At 36.8% G+C, this 17,903-nt stretch overlaps 1 protein-coding gene across 4 annotated transcripts in view; it reads left to right on the forward strand.

The window, feature by feature from the left end:
• The window catches only part of MTMR2 (myotubularin related protein 2), a 108,531-nt gene that overhangs the window by 34,523 nt on the left and 56,105 nt on the right, over positions 1 to 17,903 (forward strand). For 3 of the 4 annotated variants that reach the window (XM_029207588.1, XM_029207587.1, XM_029207590.1), the window contains one exon: positions 3,598 to 3,703. Coding sequence is in view for 1 of the 4 variants with exons in the window: in XM_029207587.1 (XP_029063420.1) it covers positions 3,598 to 3,703 (106 nt within the window). In the remaining 3 variants the exon portion in view is untranslated. Of the gene's footprint in view, positions 1 to 3,597; positions 3,704 to 7,128; positions 7,202 to 17,903 lie in introns of those variants that run through there. The other variant, XM_029207589.1, reaches the window with a different exon arrangement.

The following is a 17,903-nucleotide window of genomic DNA, read 5'->3' on the forward strand; positions in this document are numbered from 1 at the left end:
TGTAGATTCAGCTGCTCACCAGGAAAGGACTTTATGCTCTTTTGTGTCCTTCGCAAGCCAGCATTTGCTCATGTTTACAGGATGGCCACAGTATATCCAAGCTTTACGTTCTTGGTCCAGGTAAGAGAAAGTAGGAAAGGTTAAGGACCACCTTGCTATTTCTACTCCTCTTTATTACGAAAATAAGAGGCTTCCATAACAATTAATAAACTGCCCCTTAAATCTCATTGGCCGTAATTGTGTCTCACTGTTTCCTAGACACAAGGGAGCCAAAAACAAGCACGTCATCTTGGGCTGGCCACAAACTGTCCTCACTAAAGTCAGGAAAGAAAGGGGTGTGTATATATATGGAGCAGGCAGCAAACAATATCTGTTAGAGTACTGTGCCTAAAGTTTGTCTATTTTACTTGTTATTTTAATGCACATGGAATATAATTACTCAGAAATTGGTACAGGAAAAAAGGAAGAAATCATTCTCAGCCTATCAGTTTCTCTTTCCTTGCATTATAAAACTAGATAATAGAATTCTTATGACTGCTCCTTTGTATAATATAGATTCTTGGATACAAAAAAAATTACACAATTATACTTTGAAATAGTTAATAAAATAAAGAGATGTTTGTATTTGAATAAACAATTTTGAAGCGTTCACACTGGAATTCCATTTTCATTCATTTAAGTGAAGTGACAGTTTATTTTAGGGGAGATGTTTTTCACACTGTATAAATATATAAAAACATTGTAGATAGCATGATCTTATACATGGAACACTGAAAACTCTACCAAAAGAACTGTTAAAACTAATAAGCACATTCAGGTTAAGTTGCAGGATACAAAATCAACATGCAGAAATCAGTTGTTTCTATATGCTAGCAATGAACTTTCCAAAAAAGACATTAAGAAAACAAATTCATTGCAGTAACATCAACGAGAATAAAATACTAAGGAGTAAAATTAACCAAGGCGGTAAAAGACCTGTATGAAGAAAACTATAAAATGATGGAAGAAATTGAAGAAGATACAAATCAATAGAAAGTTATCCTATGTTAATGGATTGGAAGAATTAATCTTGTTAAAATGTCACTGCTGCCCAAAGTGATCTACAGATTCAATGCATTCTACATAAAAATTCTGATGGTATTTTTCACAGATAGGAAAACAATTCTAAAGTCAGTATGGAACCACACAAAACCTGAAATAGCTAAAGCAATCTTGAGCACAAAGAACAAAGCTGGAGGCATCATACTTCCTAACTTCAAACTGTATTACAAAACTATAGTTATCAAAACAATATGGTACCAGCATAAGAAAATAGACGCATAGACATTAGAACAGAATAGAGAGCCCAGAAATAGAACCACACATGTATACAGTCAACTTGCCTTTGAAAGAGCACCAGGAATGCACAGTGGGGAAATGATAGACTCTTCAATTAATGGTGTTGGTGAAAATGGATATCCACATGCAAAAGGATGAAATTGGACTCTTGTATTACATCACACACAAAAATCAACACAAAATGGATTAAACATTTAAAAGTAAGACCTGAATCTCTAACACTCCTAGAGGAAAACATAGGGAAAAAGCTCTTTGGTGTTGGTCTTGAGAATGGTTTCTGGGATTTGACACCAATAGTGCAGGCAACAAAAGCAAAATTAAACTATTGGGACTACATCAAAAACAAAAAGTTTCCCTATAACAAAAGAAAAAAATAAAACGAAAAAGTGACCTACCGAGTGAGAGAAAATGTTTTCAAATCCTATCTGAAGAGGGAAAAAGTGGACATACTGATCAAAAGGGACAGATTTTCAGTTATAAATTAAGTTCTGGGTACCTAATATATAGCACAGTCACTGTAGTTAGTAATACAGTATTGTATACTTGAAACTGCCAAGACAGTAGATCTCAAATTCTCTCACCAGAAAAAGAAAGGTAACTGTGTGAGGTGATGGATGTTTCAGTTAGCTTAATTGTGATCATTTCACAATGTATACATATGTCAAAACATGTTGTACACCTAAAATATATACAATTCTTAGTAATCAAACCTCAATAAAGCTGAAAAAAACCAATAAAAAAAATGAACTGACAGTTTTTTGAGGGGAGGGGATTTTCACATTGTAAAAATAGTTTAGTAATCATTATACACAGGTTTATGATGGACAAATTTTAAAACAAAAATATGATTCTTAAATATCACAACCTCAAGGTGGATTATTCCATCAGAATCTAATGAAGAAGTTTTGACTTTTCATGTGAGGGAGACTTTTAATATGTTGGGAATGAAACTTTAGAAAAATATATTTATCAGAACTTTAAGTTTCAATTCAAAGTATCTGAGATTTTTCTTCCTTAAATAATTAAAATTTTTTTTTAGTTTGTGGCATAGGTATATTGTCACTGTATTTTTGGCCGCAGGGCATGTGGGATCTCAGTTCCCTGACCAGGGATTGAACCCATGGCCCCTGCGGTGGAAATGCGGAGTCTTAACCACTGGACCGCCAGGGAAGTCCTGTAGTTTTGAATTTAAGAAACATAATACATGTTAACTGTGTACACAGGCACTGAAGTCGATTTTAAGGAAAATAAAGACACGGTCCTCCCTCTTGGGGTATTTAAATTTTAGTTGGTGAAACTGAATTTACATACCTGAGATCAGTAAACAGTAAAAGACAGTATGTGATCAGGTATCAAAAGTTCTATAAGAATTTAAGAATAAAAGTAACTCTAGAGTGTGATTACTTATTGTAAAGGAAGAAGTGGATATTTAAGACAGGCTTGTTAAAAATATAGAATTTGGTTTGGTGGAAAGGTACAAGGTACAAAGACAGGCTCATCTTTCCATCTTCTGCTCTTCTGCTCATCCAGCACTGTCGAACTATTTGTAGTTTCTCAAGTGTTCTGTGCTCTTTGATAATTCTACACTTCTGTAGTGTTTTTTGTTTGTTTTTGGAATTCCCTTACTTGTTTGTCAGCCTGACAATTTCCTATCGTTCAAGGCTCAGTTCAGATGTCACCTCCTCTGTGATGTCTTCCCTGAACTTTCCTGGGTAGAGTTAGGTGCTTTCTTTTCCTTTCTCCAAGTTCGTAATCATAATCCTTCTTTCTCTTTCTCTTTCTCTCTCTCTCTGCCCTCACCCCACCCCATGTGTGTGTGTGTATGTAGTTATAGAGTTATCACATTGCACCATTATCTACTTGTCTGTCTCTTTCACAAGCTTGTGAGCTTTATGAACATGAGGGTTTTGCCGTATTTATCTCCAAATCATAGTGCCTGGTGTAATGGTTTTTCACATTAGCCTGATCATTGGATGAATAAATGGATGGTTGGATAAAAAGAAAGAATTAACCTGGAGTGTATTCATGAGTACTGGGGAAGCTTGTCCAGAGGGAATGTGGATGGTAATAATACTTAGCCCTATTCTTACCAATAGAGCTTGCAATTTATCAGTATTTGGAGATAAGATTGAATAGGCAAAGTAGGACTGGTTGGCAGTGGGAGTTTTAAGAAATAATAGAGTTACAGTTAATAAAATTTCTGAAATTGGTTTTTAACACGCCCATTTTTCAAACACACTGTGCTTTTGTATCTTGTAGTGCTTCCACTTCTCATTCAGAGAATTCAGTGCATACAAAATCAGCTTCTGTTGTATCATCGGATTCCATATCAACTTCCGCAGAGAACTTTTCTCCTGATTTGAGGGTACGTATACTGTTTCTAAGTTCTAGTGAAGTATTTTCTGTTAGCTGTTTGTGGCCACACTATCAATATAACCTTTAACTAATTAAGAAGGAGACACTGATGGAAGTCTCAAAGACCTGAGTCTTTATGTAATATCCCAGAACAGGCCATTCTTATTTATTTGTAAAAGAAAAATGTATAATTCATCTCTGGGTTTGATATCTTTAAGATAATTAATGAATTTTTTGTGATATAAAAGATTTTCATGAATACTCCCATAATGCTTTACTCCCAATAATAGTGAATATTTTTTGAGTACTTACCATGTGCCAAGTACTGTTCTAAGTGCTCTAATGAAATATCTCTTGTAATACTTTTAGCAATTCTGTGAGGTAGAAATTATTATTACTACCATTCTACAGATGACAGTAACTCAGAGAGAGATTAAATAACATGTCCAGGGTCTCATAGCCAATAAATTTAATTGTCAGTATTACAGCTCATGTAGTCCAGTTCTGGAGCTAAGTTACTTAAATACTGTGCTATAGTTGCTACATACCTCATTATAGTATGTAGGTATTCCTCTATTTATTAAAGGTCTTGTTGCTATGAAATTAACCATATCAGTGATATCCTGTAGCACTTTGTACATTTTTGGATTCATCTGCTTTTCTATTGCTGCTTGTCTATGAATGTTGGGGAAAATGAATTTCATATGTAGTGATAACCTTTAAACCTTACCTCAGAATCTTTTTATTCTGATCAAGTGACTGCCTTCTCAGTGGTTATACTTTCACAATTTTAACTAAAACGTTGTTTTCATTAATGAAGTCATTTGCTGTTGAGAATATATCTTTGTCATGTATTTCATTTTCAAAACCAGAATCCAACAAATGTAAGAAGACAGGTTAGAAGCTTGTGTAAAGGTTTCTGCATATTTGCCATTATCTCTTGTGAAATGTCATAAAATACTAAATTGGGTATAGCAGGACTTTAAACATTACTACAAATGCTAAACATTTATCTTTATAATCTGAATATATGCTGTGCTGGTTAAAAAGGCCTCATAATATCACTAGCTGTTATCTTGAAGCACAGCATACATTTCGGGCAGGGTTTATCATTAATAATAGTGGATATAAGTCCACTGTTGCCTTTCATTAATTTATTACTATTTAAAAATACATATTTGATATATGTATCTAACCTTGGTTTAGTCATTATATTAATAAAAATACATTAAAGGCCTGTAGGCCTCTTGATAATTTTGAAATTTTTTGGCCTACTTCTGGTCAGATTTTATTAGTTAAAAAATCATCGTTTTTAACTTCTTGTGACTGATAAAGAACTCATATTAGGAATGGGAGAAATGTCGCTTTTATTTTTAGCCTGTGCTTCTATTATTAATATTATATTTTACCTGCTGTTTCTTGCCTAAAATATGTTAAACCATGTGTGTATTCTTGTGAGGGTTAGCTTAGTTTTAAACTACTTAACTAGGCACGGGTGTGAATTGCAGTACATTGAAGGATGCTGAAAGGAGGCCTCCACTGTCAGCTTCTCTGTGTGCAGACCCCCTTTATTTCCTCAGGATGTCATGTATACCATAATAAGAGTGACTGGCTTACATTGGCACAAAATAAGGGTCATAATGTTAATCTGCAGGTTAAATATTATAATTTATTTCTTATTTTTATTAGATAATTTTTTTTTTTTTTTTGCATTACACGGGCCTCTCACTGTTGTGGCCTCTCCCGTTGCGGAGCACAGGCTCTGGATGCGCAGGCTCAGCGGCCATGGCTCACGGGCCCAGCCGCTCCGCGGCATGTGGGATCTTCCCTGACCGGGGCACAAACCCGTGTCCCCTGCATTGGTAGGCGGTCTCTCAACCATTGCGCCACCAGGGAAGCCCTAGATAAATTTTTAATTTTAGAACAGGTTTAGATTTACAGAAAAATTGCAAAGATTCTACAGAGTTCCCAGATACTTGACATCCAGTTTCCCCTATTATTAATATCTTACATTAGTATGGTACGTTTGTCAAAATTAATGAACCAATGTTGATGCATTATTATTAACTAAAATCAATGCTTTATTCACATATCCTTAGTTTTTACCTAATGTCCTTCTTTTTGTTCCATGGTCCATCCGGGATACCACACTGCATTTAGTAGTCATGTCTCCTTAGGCACGGCACCTCTTGGCTGTGACAGGTTTTGCTTTCTTTGTTTTTCATGACCCTGTTAGTTTCGAAGAGCACTGGTCAGATACTTTGTAGAATGTCTGGTGTTTTACCCATTATTAGACTGGGATTATGTTTTTTGGGGAAGAAGACCACAGAGGTGAAGAGCCATTTTCGTCATATCATATCAAAGGTACATACTATCACATGATTTGTCACTGTTGATGTTAACATTAATCACTTGGTTGAGGTAGTGTTAGGTTCTTTCACTATAAAATACTCTTTTTTCCCCTTCTTATCCTTATACTATACTCTTTGAAAGGAAGTAACTATGCACAGCCCATGCTTAAGGAGCCCAGACTACCTTGTTAGAGTGGAACACCTTTTATTTCTTTTGCATGAGAGATTTGTCTCTTCTCCCTCATTTATTGATTTATGCAATCATTTATTTATATCAGTATAAACTCATGGATATTTATTTTATATATTACAGTCTAGTACTACTTTGTTGCTCAAATTGTTCCAGCTCCAGATTGGGATTTCTTTCAGTCAGATCTTGTGTCCCTTTGACATACTCCCATCATTATGGTGTTTTGCTGTTGTTGTTGATTGTTTCGTTTGTTGTTTGTTTATCAGCTCTTCCTTACTTTCTGTCACTGCAAGATACTCCAAGCTCATCTTGATACTTCCTGCCCCAGTCCTAGAATCATCATCCATTTCTCAGGGAGCCAGATTTCTTTTATTGGAGAATGGTATTAGAAACCAAGATCTGGGCACTACGTGCTCCCTCCCTTCCTTCCTTCCTCTCTCCCTCCCTCCTTTCCCCAAAAAAGGTAACAAAGTACTTTTATTCTCCTTCTGAAGCAAAAGATCATTTGCATACATCCTATTTGGAGATAATGAGTCTGGTATTTAAGTTTGTCTGGAGTAGTCTTATTTTATGCTGTTGTCCCTTCAGGTTTTACATTAGACACAAAAAATGTCCTGAATTATTGACTCTCTTAGCACTAGGATACTAAGGGAATCTGTTAAATTTATACATCAGGTCCATGACTTCAGGAATTGTCCCCATTAGTGCCTTGTCAATTCAGCATCTTTCACAACTTCGTGGGGCCCTCAGATAATTTTTTTTTTTTTTGCGGTACGTGGGCCTCTCACTGTTGTGGCCTCTCCCGTAGCGGAGCGCAGGCCCCGGACGTGCAGGCTCAGCGGCCGTGGCTCACGGGCACAGCCGCTCCGCTGCACGTGGGATCCTCCCGGACCGGGGCACGAACCCGTGTCCTCTGCATCGGCAGGTGGACTCTCAACTACTGCGCCACCAGGGAAGCCCAACTCAGGTAATTTTTAATAGACAAATGAAGAGACAATTGTTTAAATGTTAAATTAAGGAGAAGATGGTTTTGGGCAACCAAAGGTTAACCGTACTTTCCACAGTAGAGTGCCTGAAAGGACAGAGAAAAAAGAAAAAACTAATATGCTTAGGCTGACTGTTTTCCTGTTTCCTCATTTTAAAAGGTATCCTTGATTATTAGATATAATCTTTACCTTAATTACAGTCTTTTTTTCAGTTGTGGAAGGGAAATGAAGGAGTAACATTTAATATTTTAAAAATGCAGCCTGATTTCAAATGTATGTGTAGGGTGGAGGAAAAACATACTTCTAATAATTGAAAAAAGTGTAGTGTGCTACCTGGATAAATATTTATACACGCCTTATCTCATTCACAACAATCCTGTGAGACAGATATCACTACCCCGTTTGACAAAGAGCAACCTGATATTCAGAAGAGCTGAATTAAATCATGTGCTTAAAGGCACACAGCTGGGTGTTGCCCTTGTATTGATATTTGGTCTCAGATTGGTCATATTCCTGTACAGCACATTATCCAGAGAGACTATTCTCCCATGATTTTGTTGCTAAGTTTTTTCAAATGTGAAGTGCAATTTTCTTAATTAGAATAACTTTAACACATTTTTGAGGTAGAAATAGCAGTTTTCAATATCCCTTAGTAAGTGAGAATTGCTTTTCTAATTAATCATAAAAGATGGTTTTTCTAATAATATCTGATCTCTCCCCCTTCTCAATTTTGTTAGTTGATGATATTTTGCTTTTATTATGTATACCTTTAGTGGCTATAAAATGGTAGTGTTCTAGTAAATTATAGGTGCAACTAACTGCAGACAGCTATGTTGTTCTTTGACCATGGTTTGGCTCTATTTATGAGATGAGGGGCTTGGTATGGTAGTTTGAACATCATCATTCACAGACGATTTGAAGTTGGTTAAACTCTAGGCTTTGAGTTCTCCACATAGCCTCATGTTTATCTCTGCCCTGAGCCTCAACATTTTAGAAGCTCTGTTAGTAACAACTTTTTTTTTTTTTTTTTTTTGTGGGCCTCTCACTGTTGTGGCCTCTCCCGTTGTGGAGCACAGGCTCCGGACACGCAGACTCAGCGGCCATGGCTCACGGGTCCAGCCGCTCCGCGGCATTGTGGGATTTTTCCGGACCGGGGCACGAACCCGTGTCCCCTGCATCGGCAGTGCGGACTCTCAACCACTGCGCCACCAGGGAAGCCCCAGTAACAACTTTTAAATAGAAGTGTAAAGAACATAATGCATTGAAAAGCTAATCCTGCTTTATTAAAACTATTAAATTGAATTGTATAGGTTTTCTGCTGCAGGCACCATGAAGTGACACTTTCCTGAAAGGTTAGTGTTGTAGTGGAGTAACAGCTGTGAAAGCTTCTGTTGTGAATTTCTTAGTCAAGCAAGATTCTTTGCTCCTACATCCGTAAAGCAGAATGGAAAATCAGTGGGGGTAGTGGACTGTTCTAGATATCTTGAACTTATATTTACTCAGGTGGAATTCTATTTGTGGTACTTTTTCACCCTGTGAGCCTTGTTTGTTGTGGAAAAAGTCATATACAGATTTAATCCAGTAGATGTATTTCTAAAAAGTTGAGCACAAACTTAGGCTTGATAAATTGAATCCTCAGTAACATTAGGGTTTTCTCTTTGCTTCATTTGTTCTTCACTTGGTAGTGCAGCCTATTTAATTTCATTTAAAGAACTTAAAATCCTTTCGTATAGAATTTTTAATAAATTATTTTAAAATAAATTTGAAATTTTTAAAATCAGACTTTCTTTAATAAGAACATATTTTTAAAGTTTGACAGTAGAATTAAGAACCTAGGGAATTTGTGTTTGGTTGATTTATTTGCTCACTGAAGACTAAAATCCCATGAAATACAGGATTTTAAAATTCAAATGCGCAACTCTATTTATTTATAAATAGTATAAATTTTAATTAGTATTTATACTATTTAATAGTATAAATAGTAATTAGTATAGCATTGGGCTTTAAGCGAAGTATGTTCCTTAAATGGTGGTGATTAAAAGATAAGGTACAAGTCAGGCTACGCAGTACCCCCTTTCCTTTGTTGATGCCTGTGATATGGCACTTATATGGATGTTTGTCTACAATTCAAAATCAAATATTAAAATGAAATTGTATTTTTTTTTTTTGTGGTATGTGGGCCTCTCACTGTTGTGGCCTCTCCTGTTGCGGAGCACAGGCTCTGGACGCGCAGGCTCAACGGCCATGGCTCATGGGCCCAGCCGCTCTGCGGCATGTGGGATCTTCCCGGACCGGGGCACAAACCCATGTCCCCTGCATCGGCAGGCAGACTCTCAACCACTGCGCCACCAGGGAAGCCCCTATTCTTTGTTTTTTATCTCTATTTTAGAAGGCCTCTTTGATCTCAGAATATATATATATATATATTTATATAGTTTATGTATACATAAATATATATGAGATAAAAGATAATAATATTTTGGGTTTTGTTCTTAACCATCTGCCCTTGAAATATTTAATGGGCTTAAATCAAGCAAGTGTGATTGTCCTTTCAAAATTTGTGTTATATTCATATTTCTTTATGAACCAAAGGTCAGAGATAATTGGATTATTTCTTACCTGGAGTGTGTACATGAATGTAATATTGACATATTCTGTAAGTATGCAAATCTAGTTGGAATGAGTTTAAGGCTCATAGAGCAGATGTTAGGTAAACAGAGAACAGTGTCTATTATACATAGTTATTTAAATAGCCAGAGCAAAACTGATTGAAGTTAGCACTTATTATGATTAATACCACCACCCCTCGTACCAACATCAACTCTTTAGAGCCTAGGAATTGAAAAGAACATCTTAGCAAAATAAAGGATATCCACCAAACTCCACAGTAAGCCTCATACTTAATGGGAAGATGTTAGAAGCATTTCCTTTGAACTTCGAAACCTGATGATGATTTCTATCACCACTTTTATTCAACATTATGCTAGAAGTCCTAGCCAGTAAAATAGGAAAAGAAGAAATAATATAAGAAATGAAAGGAAGAAACAAAACTTTTATTATTTATGAATGATTGTATATACAGAAGACTTAAGAAAAATCTATATGTACAGTGGAAAAGGAGGTAGCAAATCCATGATTATTATATGTTAGGTACTATGACAAAGGTATACCTTGGGAGCAGAAAGGGCAGAACATTCTAAAGCAAGTTTACATTATAAGTAAATAAAGTACTTAAAGAAAAAACTTGGAGGGCATTTACAAAAACAAGAATTTAAAGAAAAATAAACGTTCTGGAAAGAAAAAGAGAATATACTATAAGATATATACAGATAAGATATATCTGTTGTCCTGTCTTGTATCCTTAGAACTCCATATTTGGAATGTGGAAGGTACCCAGGAAAAGTGTTTTGACTAATCAGTTGAAGAGAATGAGAAATACAAAGTTACTTTCTCTTTTAACAGAATGTCATATCTTTTGAAAAATGCTCATTTCCCCTTTACTTCCCATTGTTAACAGTCCCCTAGTTCTTATATCTGATAGGCTTGTCTTTGTCTGATGCAGCTAATGCACTACCATAAGGCTAATTTTCCTCTGACATCACTTCCATATGTGATACCCTGTTTAAAAATTCTTCAAGGGGATCCCCGTTTCTTAGAGTAGTGAGTTCAGACTTCTAAACCTTGTGTTCAGGGTTCTGTGTGTTTGATCCCATCACAACTATCACACTGTATCTCTAACTGTCCCCAAGTGTAATCCCACCCCGATAGATAGGGATTCTTCTTTTAGTCCCTTACACAATATGTGCTCATTCACAGTTCCATTCATGAGCACTCACTCACACATCTGGAATGTACTTCTCCTCTTCAGTGAAACAAATCATGGTCAGCCCGTTTATCATAGACTCAGTCCCATCTCTGACCCTTCTAGCTCATTATGATCTTTTTTTTTCTGATGGGAGATATTTAGATAAAAATCAGAGAGAGAACAATGTTGAAAAAACTTTGAAGAAATTGTATGAGGAAAATTTGGAAGAGAGACAGTCACTAATTCAATTCCTTCATCACACTTGGAAATGTTCACTGTTGTCTCATTTCCATGCTTAATAGAGAAATGACTTCAGACCACACCCTCATTATTTCCATTTTACTGAAACTTTTCTCTCAAAAATTACCTGACTCATATTTGTAAAATTTTGTATCTTTTATAATAACCTTGAGAGGTTTTTTTTTATTATAAAAGTAGTACAGTGTACTAATTTGTGGGAAATAGAAATAGGATTAAGGAAAAAATAAAAAGCACCAGTGCCTCTACTACTGTCACCATTACTCTTAGTATTTGGTACACAAAAGAATCTTCCTTAAAAGTTTTACCTAGAACTTTTACAGTTACAAGATTGGGTATCAGAGTAAAAGCTCTTCAACTCTACTCACCACAAGTTCATGATGTCAGCAGTTGGCTAAGCTATAGTAAGTAGGGTCTTAGATGCTATACTGTTGAGTAGTCTATAGCATGTTTATTGGGTTTGTAATTATTTTGATGTGATTTGCAGATTATATTGCAGGTATTATTAACCCCTTTAAGGCTTAAAAGAATAAAAGCTCTGAATTAACTCTGTTAAGAGTTTTAGTAAAAAGAGCCAAATAATTATAATAGAAACATATATAGAGATTATTAAAAAATTAGAATGTATGGAAAAATTGATAAACATAAAAGTATATTTAATATAGTCATGATGCAGCAGGAATAATAGTGACTATATTCAGTTGATAGTAAGGAGATAAAGAAAGTGTTTGTGCCTAAAGTATATTTAATTAGGTAGAACACTTATTAACATGATCCTGATACTGGAGTAGAGAATGTTTCACACTTCAAAGCTAAGCATAGTAAAAGTGCTGCTGATATAACTTCCTTTACAAGACAGAGAGGGTTCCACATAATTATCTTTATATATGCAGAAAAGGCATTTAATAAAGAGTATTTGACCAAATTTAACCTGTTTCAGGTTTTTAGAACTTTTAATTAGAAGGGAATAGGTAAATACTTCTTAAGCATTGTGCCTTCTAAAACATTAGAAGTAGTCCCATTGAAGAACAAGACAGGGTACCTACTATCATGCCTGTGTTATTTAGCATTCTTTATAAGTACTGTCTGATGCAGTTAGATTAGAGAAATATAGTCTGCCCCCTGAATCCACAGGTTCCTTATCAGCAGATTCAACTAACTGCGGATTGAAAATATTTGGGGAAATAAATTCCAGAATTTTCAAAAAACAGAACTTGAATTTGCCATTCACCAGCAACTATTTACATAGCACTTACATTTTATTAGAATTTTTTTCAGTAATCTAGAATTGATTTAAACTATGTGGAAGAATTTGCATAAGTTATATGCAAATACTACACCATTTTATAAAAGGGCCTTGAGGAGCCTCAGATTTTGGTATCCAGTGGGAGTCCTGGAACCAATCCCTTGTGGATACCAAGGGACAACTGTACATTGGAGGCATATTACTGAAAAGGAGCATTCTTTTTACCTGGAAGTTAAGAAAATCAAATGAAAATTATTAGAAACAAAAGGCTAATCAGGTGACTGCTTACAAAAAGAAGCTTGGAAGTTATCTGTCCTAACAAACAAGTGAAAAGCCAAAACGTTGAAATTTAACTCTTCTTAGATCCACCAGAGAATTGAGATCACAGGACAAATGGCTGTCTCCCAAATTAGAGAGACAGGCAGAACAGAAACGTCAGCAGAAACTGTCTCTGGAACCAGTAAGGGGCAGGACAACTTAAACTGTAATTGACAAATTGCTGGCAGATCAGCGTGGACAAGACTGAGAGTTAAATACTCAAGGGGGTCCCAGTCTTAGGGGGGGCCTTCATAGTTTTGTGAGTTTTACCTATAGGAGCTCTACCAGGTTCTCATAGTGAAGACTGAGAAAAATCTCTTTTGCTTCTGGCAGAGGGAGGGGAAAAGCGGCTATTTTGAAAATGTCCAGAACATTCTGTTCTTCTTAACAAGGCCTGCCCTCAAAAGAAACTATTTTACTAGCCCAGCCTATGGGCTTTGTGAGAGCCTAACTGACTTGGGGGAAGGGAAATACCCAATTCCAGCCTCCTCTAACCTTCCCCATGGGAGAAGAGAAATACAGACTTCAGCACCCTCTAGCCAACCTGTCCTATCTAGGGGTGGGAGGGGTGGAGGGACAAAGAAGCACTTGTAAACATCACACTGCAGGGGCACAAGCTCACTAAAAGACAGAGGACTATGGGATTCAGTCATAGGACTATAGCACATTTCCCCTCCCACCTCCTCACCTCACTATGACATCATTAGGGGCCTGTTTATCTCAGCTCTTTTTACCTGGTGCATCATGTCCAACTTTCAGCAAAACATTATAAGGCATACTAAAAGCCAAAATTGATATGTAAGGATCAACAGCTTTCTATTACAAAAATACTTATAAATATCAGGAAGGGAAAGGTCCTATTTATAATAACAATTAAAAATATAAAATATCCAGGAATAAACTTAAGATATAGGAAGAAACTATATGAAGAAACTTTAAAACTCTGCTGAGTAATATAAAAGAATACTTAAATAAATGGAAAGTCATACATTGTTTTTTGATAGAAAGGCTCAATATTGTTCAGAGTTTAATTCTTGCTTATTTTGTAGATAATATGGTTAAGACTTGACAAGTTGATTCTCAAATTTGTAATGACAAAAGTCTGGAAACAATAGAAATGTTTTTTGCTTAGGGGGATGTTTAAATAAATTATGTGTTTACAATTGTATACTATGTAGTATTTGGAAAGAAAAAATGGATTTTCATATGTGGATATGAAAATATGTTCAAGATAGATTAAAAAATTCAGGACAGAAGAGTGTGTTTAAGTTTCCATTTGCTGGGAATTGTTGGGGGAGGTCTAGAAGAAGCCGCGGATACATGAAGAGGGGTATTAATTAGAGGCAGGTAGAATGAAAACAGGGAGATATGTTTGGAGGCTGTTTGTACAATTCCAAGTAAAAATTGATAAAGGGCATGCTCTAGGGTAATGACAATGCAGAGTAAAGGACAGGTTTGAAAAAATATTTATGTGGACGTAATGTGTTTAAGCTGCCTGAGTATTGCAGATTGGGGGAGAGAGGAGTCAAAGATGATGACTCCAGGTTTCAAACCTGGTGACAATTTATGGGTTCATTTCTTTTCTATCGGACTGCCCCTCCTTTGTTAACTTGCTGTTCCTCTCTCCTCAGCTAAACAAGGTGACCGTAGTATGTCCTTCATCACTTGCTCACCCCCAAACTCCCTACTCCTGTCTTCCTTATGCTCTTTCTTTCTCATAACTTCAGCTATCGTCACTTTATGGCTGATTCCCATATCTTTACCTCTGGTTGTGATCTCTTTCTCAGCCTCTGAGCCATCGTATCACTTGCTTGCTATACAGTTACAGTAGGATGCTATTATGTCATGATCATAGTCTTAGTTCAGTCATACATCTGTTCAAGTTCAGCTGCTGTTGTGAGGTATATGTCACCTTGGAAAAGTTGCTTAACTTCTCTAAGGGTCAATTACCCCATTTAGAAATGGGAATAAAAACACTACTGCTCTTTCAAGGTATTATAAGCAGTAAATGAATAATGATCTTCTAAAAGCAGTGTATTAACCAGGTCAGGTCATGATGATGTCTTCTGTGTATGAGGTAAAATGAAAGTAATGAGATAATATTTTAACTACCTACCTATCTACTTCTGTTTGTTTTTGGCAGAAATTGATATAAGCCACCCTTTACTGGGAAGAAGTGTTCTTTATCACAGGATTATATCATTCTAACTTTTTGGTTTTAAAAGTCTCCTTTCTTTTATGAAATGATATTGGTCATAGATGGTAGTTTTTTTTTTAATTTTTAAAATTTATTTATTTTTGGCTGCGTTGGGTCTTCGTTGCTGCGCGCGGGCTTTCTCTAGTTGCGGCGCGTGGGCTTCTTATTGTGGTGGCTTCTCTTGTTGCGGAGCATGGGCTCTAGGTGCACTGGCTTCAGTAGTTGTGGCATGTGGGCTCAGTAGTTGTGGCTTGCGGGCTCTAGAGCAGAGCGCAGGCTCAGTAGTTGTGGCACGTGGGCTTAGTTGCTCTGCGGTATGTGGGATCTTCCTGGCCCAGGGCTTTAACCAGTGTCCCCTGAATTGGCAGGCGGATTCTTAACCACTGCGCCACCAGGGAAGTCCCAATGGTAGTTGTTTTTGTGGTTATTTTAATGTCCTAAGTTATTTTTTTTTTAATAGTTGCAGCCCTATTTTTTTTTTTTTTTTTTTTTTTTTGCGGTGTACGGGCCTCTCCCGTTGCAGAGCACAGGCTCCAGATGCGCAGGCTCAGCGGCCATGGCTCATGGGCCCAGCTGCTCCGTGGCATGTGGGATCTTCCCGGTTCGGGGGCACGAACCTGTGTCCCCTGCATCAGCAGGAGTCTCAACCACTGCGCCACTAGGGAAGCCCTGCAGCCCTATGTTATTCCCCTCCTCAACCTCCACAGTTTCTCCTATTTACATCCTATTTACATATTAGTGTGGTGCATTTGTTATAATTGATGAACCAATATTGACACATAATAATATTAATTAAAATCCGTAGTTTACATTGGGGTTCAGTCTTTGTGTGGTACAGTCTACGGGTTTTGACAAATGTATAATGACATGTTTCCACCATTACTGTATCATACAAAGTAGTTTACCCTAAAAGCACTCTTTAATCCACCTATTTGTCTCCCCCCCTTCTCCCTGAACCCCTGACTACCACTGATCTTTTTACTGTCTCCATAGTTTTGCTTTTCCAGAATGTCATATAGTTGGAATCATCTAATACATAGCCAGATTGGCTTCTTTTACTTAGGAGTATGCCTTTGAGATTCCTCCATATCTTTTTGTGGCTTGATAGCTCATTTCTTCTTATCACTAAATAATATTCCTTTGTATTGATGTACCACAGTTTGTTTATCCATTCACTCACTGAAGGACTTTTCTGTTGCTTCCAAGTTTTGGCAGTTATGAACACCTTGCATTTTAAGATTTAAACTTGAAAATTTTTCTTGATATTAGGTGTGTTATTCCTAGGGTTGCTGTAACAGAATATACAAACTGAGTGGCTTAAAACAATAAAAATTTATTCTCTCACAGTTCTGGAGTATGTAATAAGAAATATATATATATATATATATATATATATATATATATATATATATATCTTCATCCTTAAATCTTGGTCAGAGCTCCTAAAACTTTTGTCATTTTCTAAGTGATAAGAGCCACAGGAGCATCTTTTGTTATAATATTTAGTTTTTGTCTCTGTTTCCAGAGTGATAAAAGTAAAAGCATCTTTTGTTATTCATAACACACCCCTTTGGATCACACCTGAGTTTATATTAATGAATGACTTTTGGAAAGCCCCTAAGGATGGGGCCTGGTTGTCAGGAGAATCCACCTTTGATTAGGTTTGGAACTTTCAGCCCCCTCCCATCTCTGGGGAGGGGAGAGGGGCTGGAGGTTTAGTTAATCACTAATGGCCAGTAATTCAATCAATCATGTCTAAGTAATGAAGCCTCCATAAAAATACCCTTATCCATAAAAATACCCTTACTGAAGGGGTTTAAAGAGCTTCCAGACTGGTGAACACTTTGAGGTTCTGGGAGAATAATATGCCCAGACAGGGCATGGAAATTCCACACAGCCTCATACCTCATTCCTTGCCATATGTAGGTCTTCCATCTGGTTGTTTCTGAGTTCTGTCCTTCATAATAAACTGGCGAATGTAGGTAAGGTGTTTCCCTGAGTTTTGTGAACCATTTTAGCAAATTATTGAACCCAAGGAGGGGTTGTGGGAACCCCTGATTTATGAACGATTGGTCAGAAGTACAGTTGGCAACCTGGGACTTGAGATTAGTGCTTGAAGTAGGGGGCAGTCTTGTGGGACTAAGCCCTTACAATGTGAAGTCTGCACTAACTATGGGTGATAGTGTAGTAACTGAATTATAGGGCACCCAGTTGGTATCCGCTGAGAATTGGAGAATTACTTGGTGTGGAAAAAAACACACATCTGGTGTCAGAAGTGTTGAGAGTAGAGGATTGAAAAACAGTGATTTTTGTTTCTTTCTCACAATCTAAAATCAAGGTGTTGAGAGGGTTGGTTACTTCTGAGGGTTCAGAGGAAGAATCTGTTTGATACCTCTTTTCTTGCTGCCGGGGAGGACCAGCGATCCTTGGTGTCCCTTGCCTTGTAGATCCATCACTCCAGTCTCTGCCTCCATCTTCATATGGCATTATCCTGGTATCTCTGTGTCTTCTAGGGATGTCTTCTTATATGGACAACAGTCATATTGGATTAGGGGTCCACCCTATCCAGTATATCTTCATTTAACTAATTACATCTGCATTGACTCTGTTTCCAAATAAGGACATGTTCCAAGGTGCTGTCAGTTAGTACCTCAACCTGTGTTTATTGAGGGGCACAGTTCAACCCATAGCATGAAGTGATGCTTTCCAGACTGTTCCTCTGTAGATACTCGCCCTTTTTTTGTTGTTGTTCAATCATTGATGGTGATGTAATATTATCCATATCTTACTAATTGTGGTTTCAGCTGAAAACCAGTGTCCTTGGCAGTGTTATAAAAAGAACGGGCTTCCTTGTGCTTG

Source organism: Monodon monoceros, unplaced genomic scaffold (genome assembly GCF_005190385.1).
Source record: "Monodon monoceros isolate NGI ecotype Baffin Bay Population unplaced genomic scaffold, NGI_Narwhal_1 Super_Scaffold_7, whole genome shotgun sequence".
Classification (NCBI taxonomy): Eukaryota; Metazoa; Chordata; class Mammalia; order Artiodactyla; family Monodontidae; genus Monodon; species Monodon monoceros.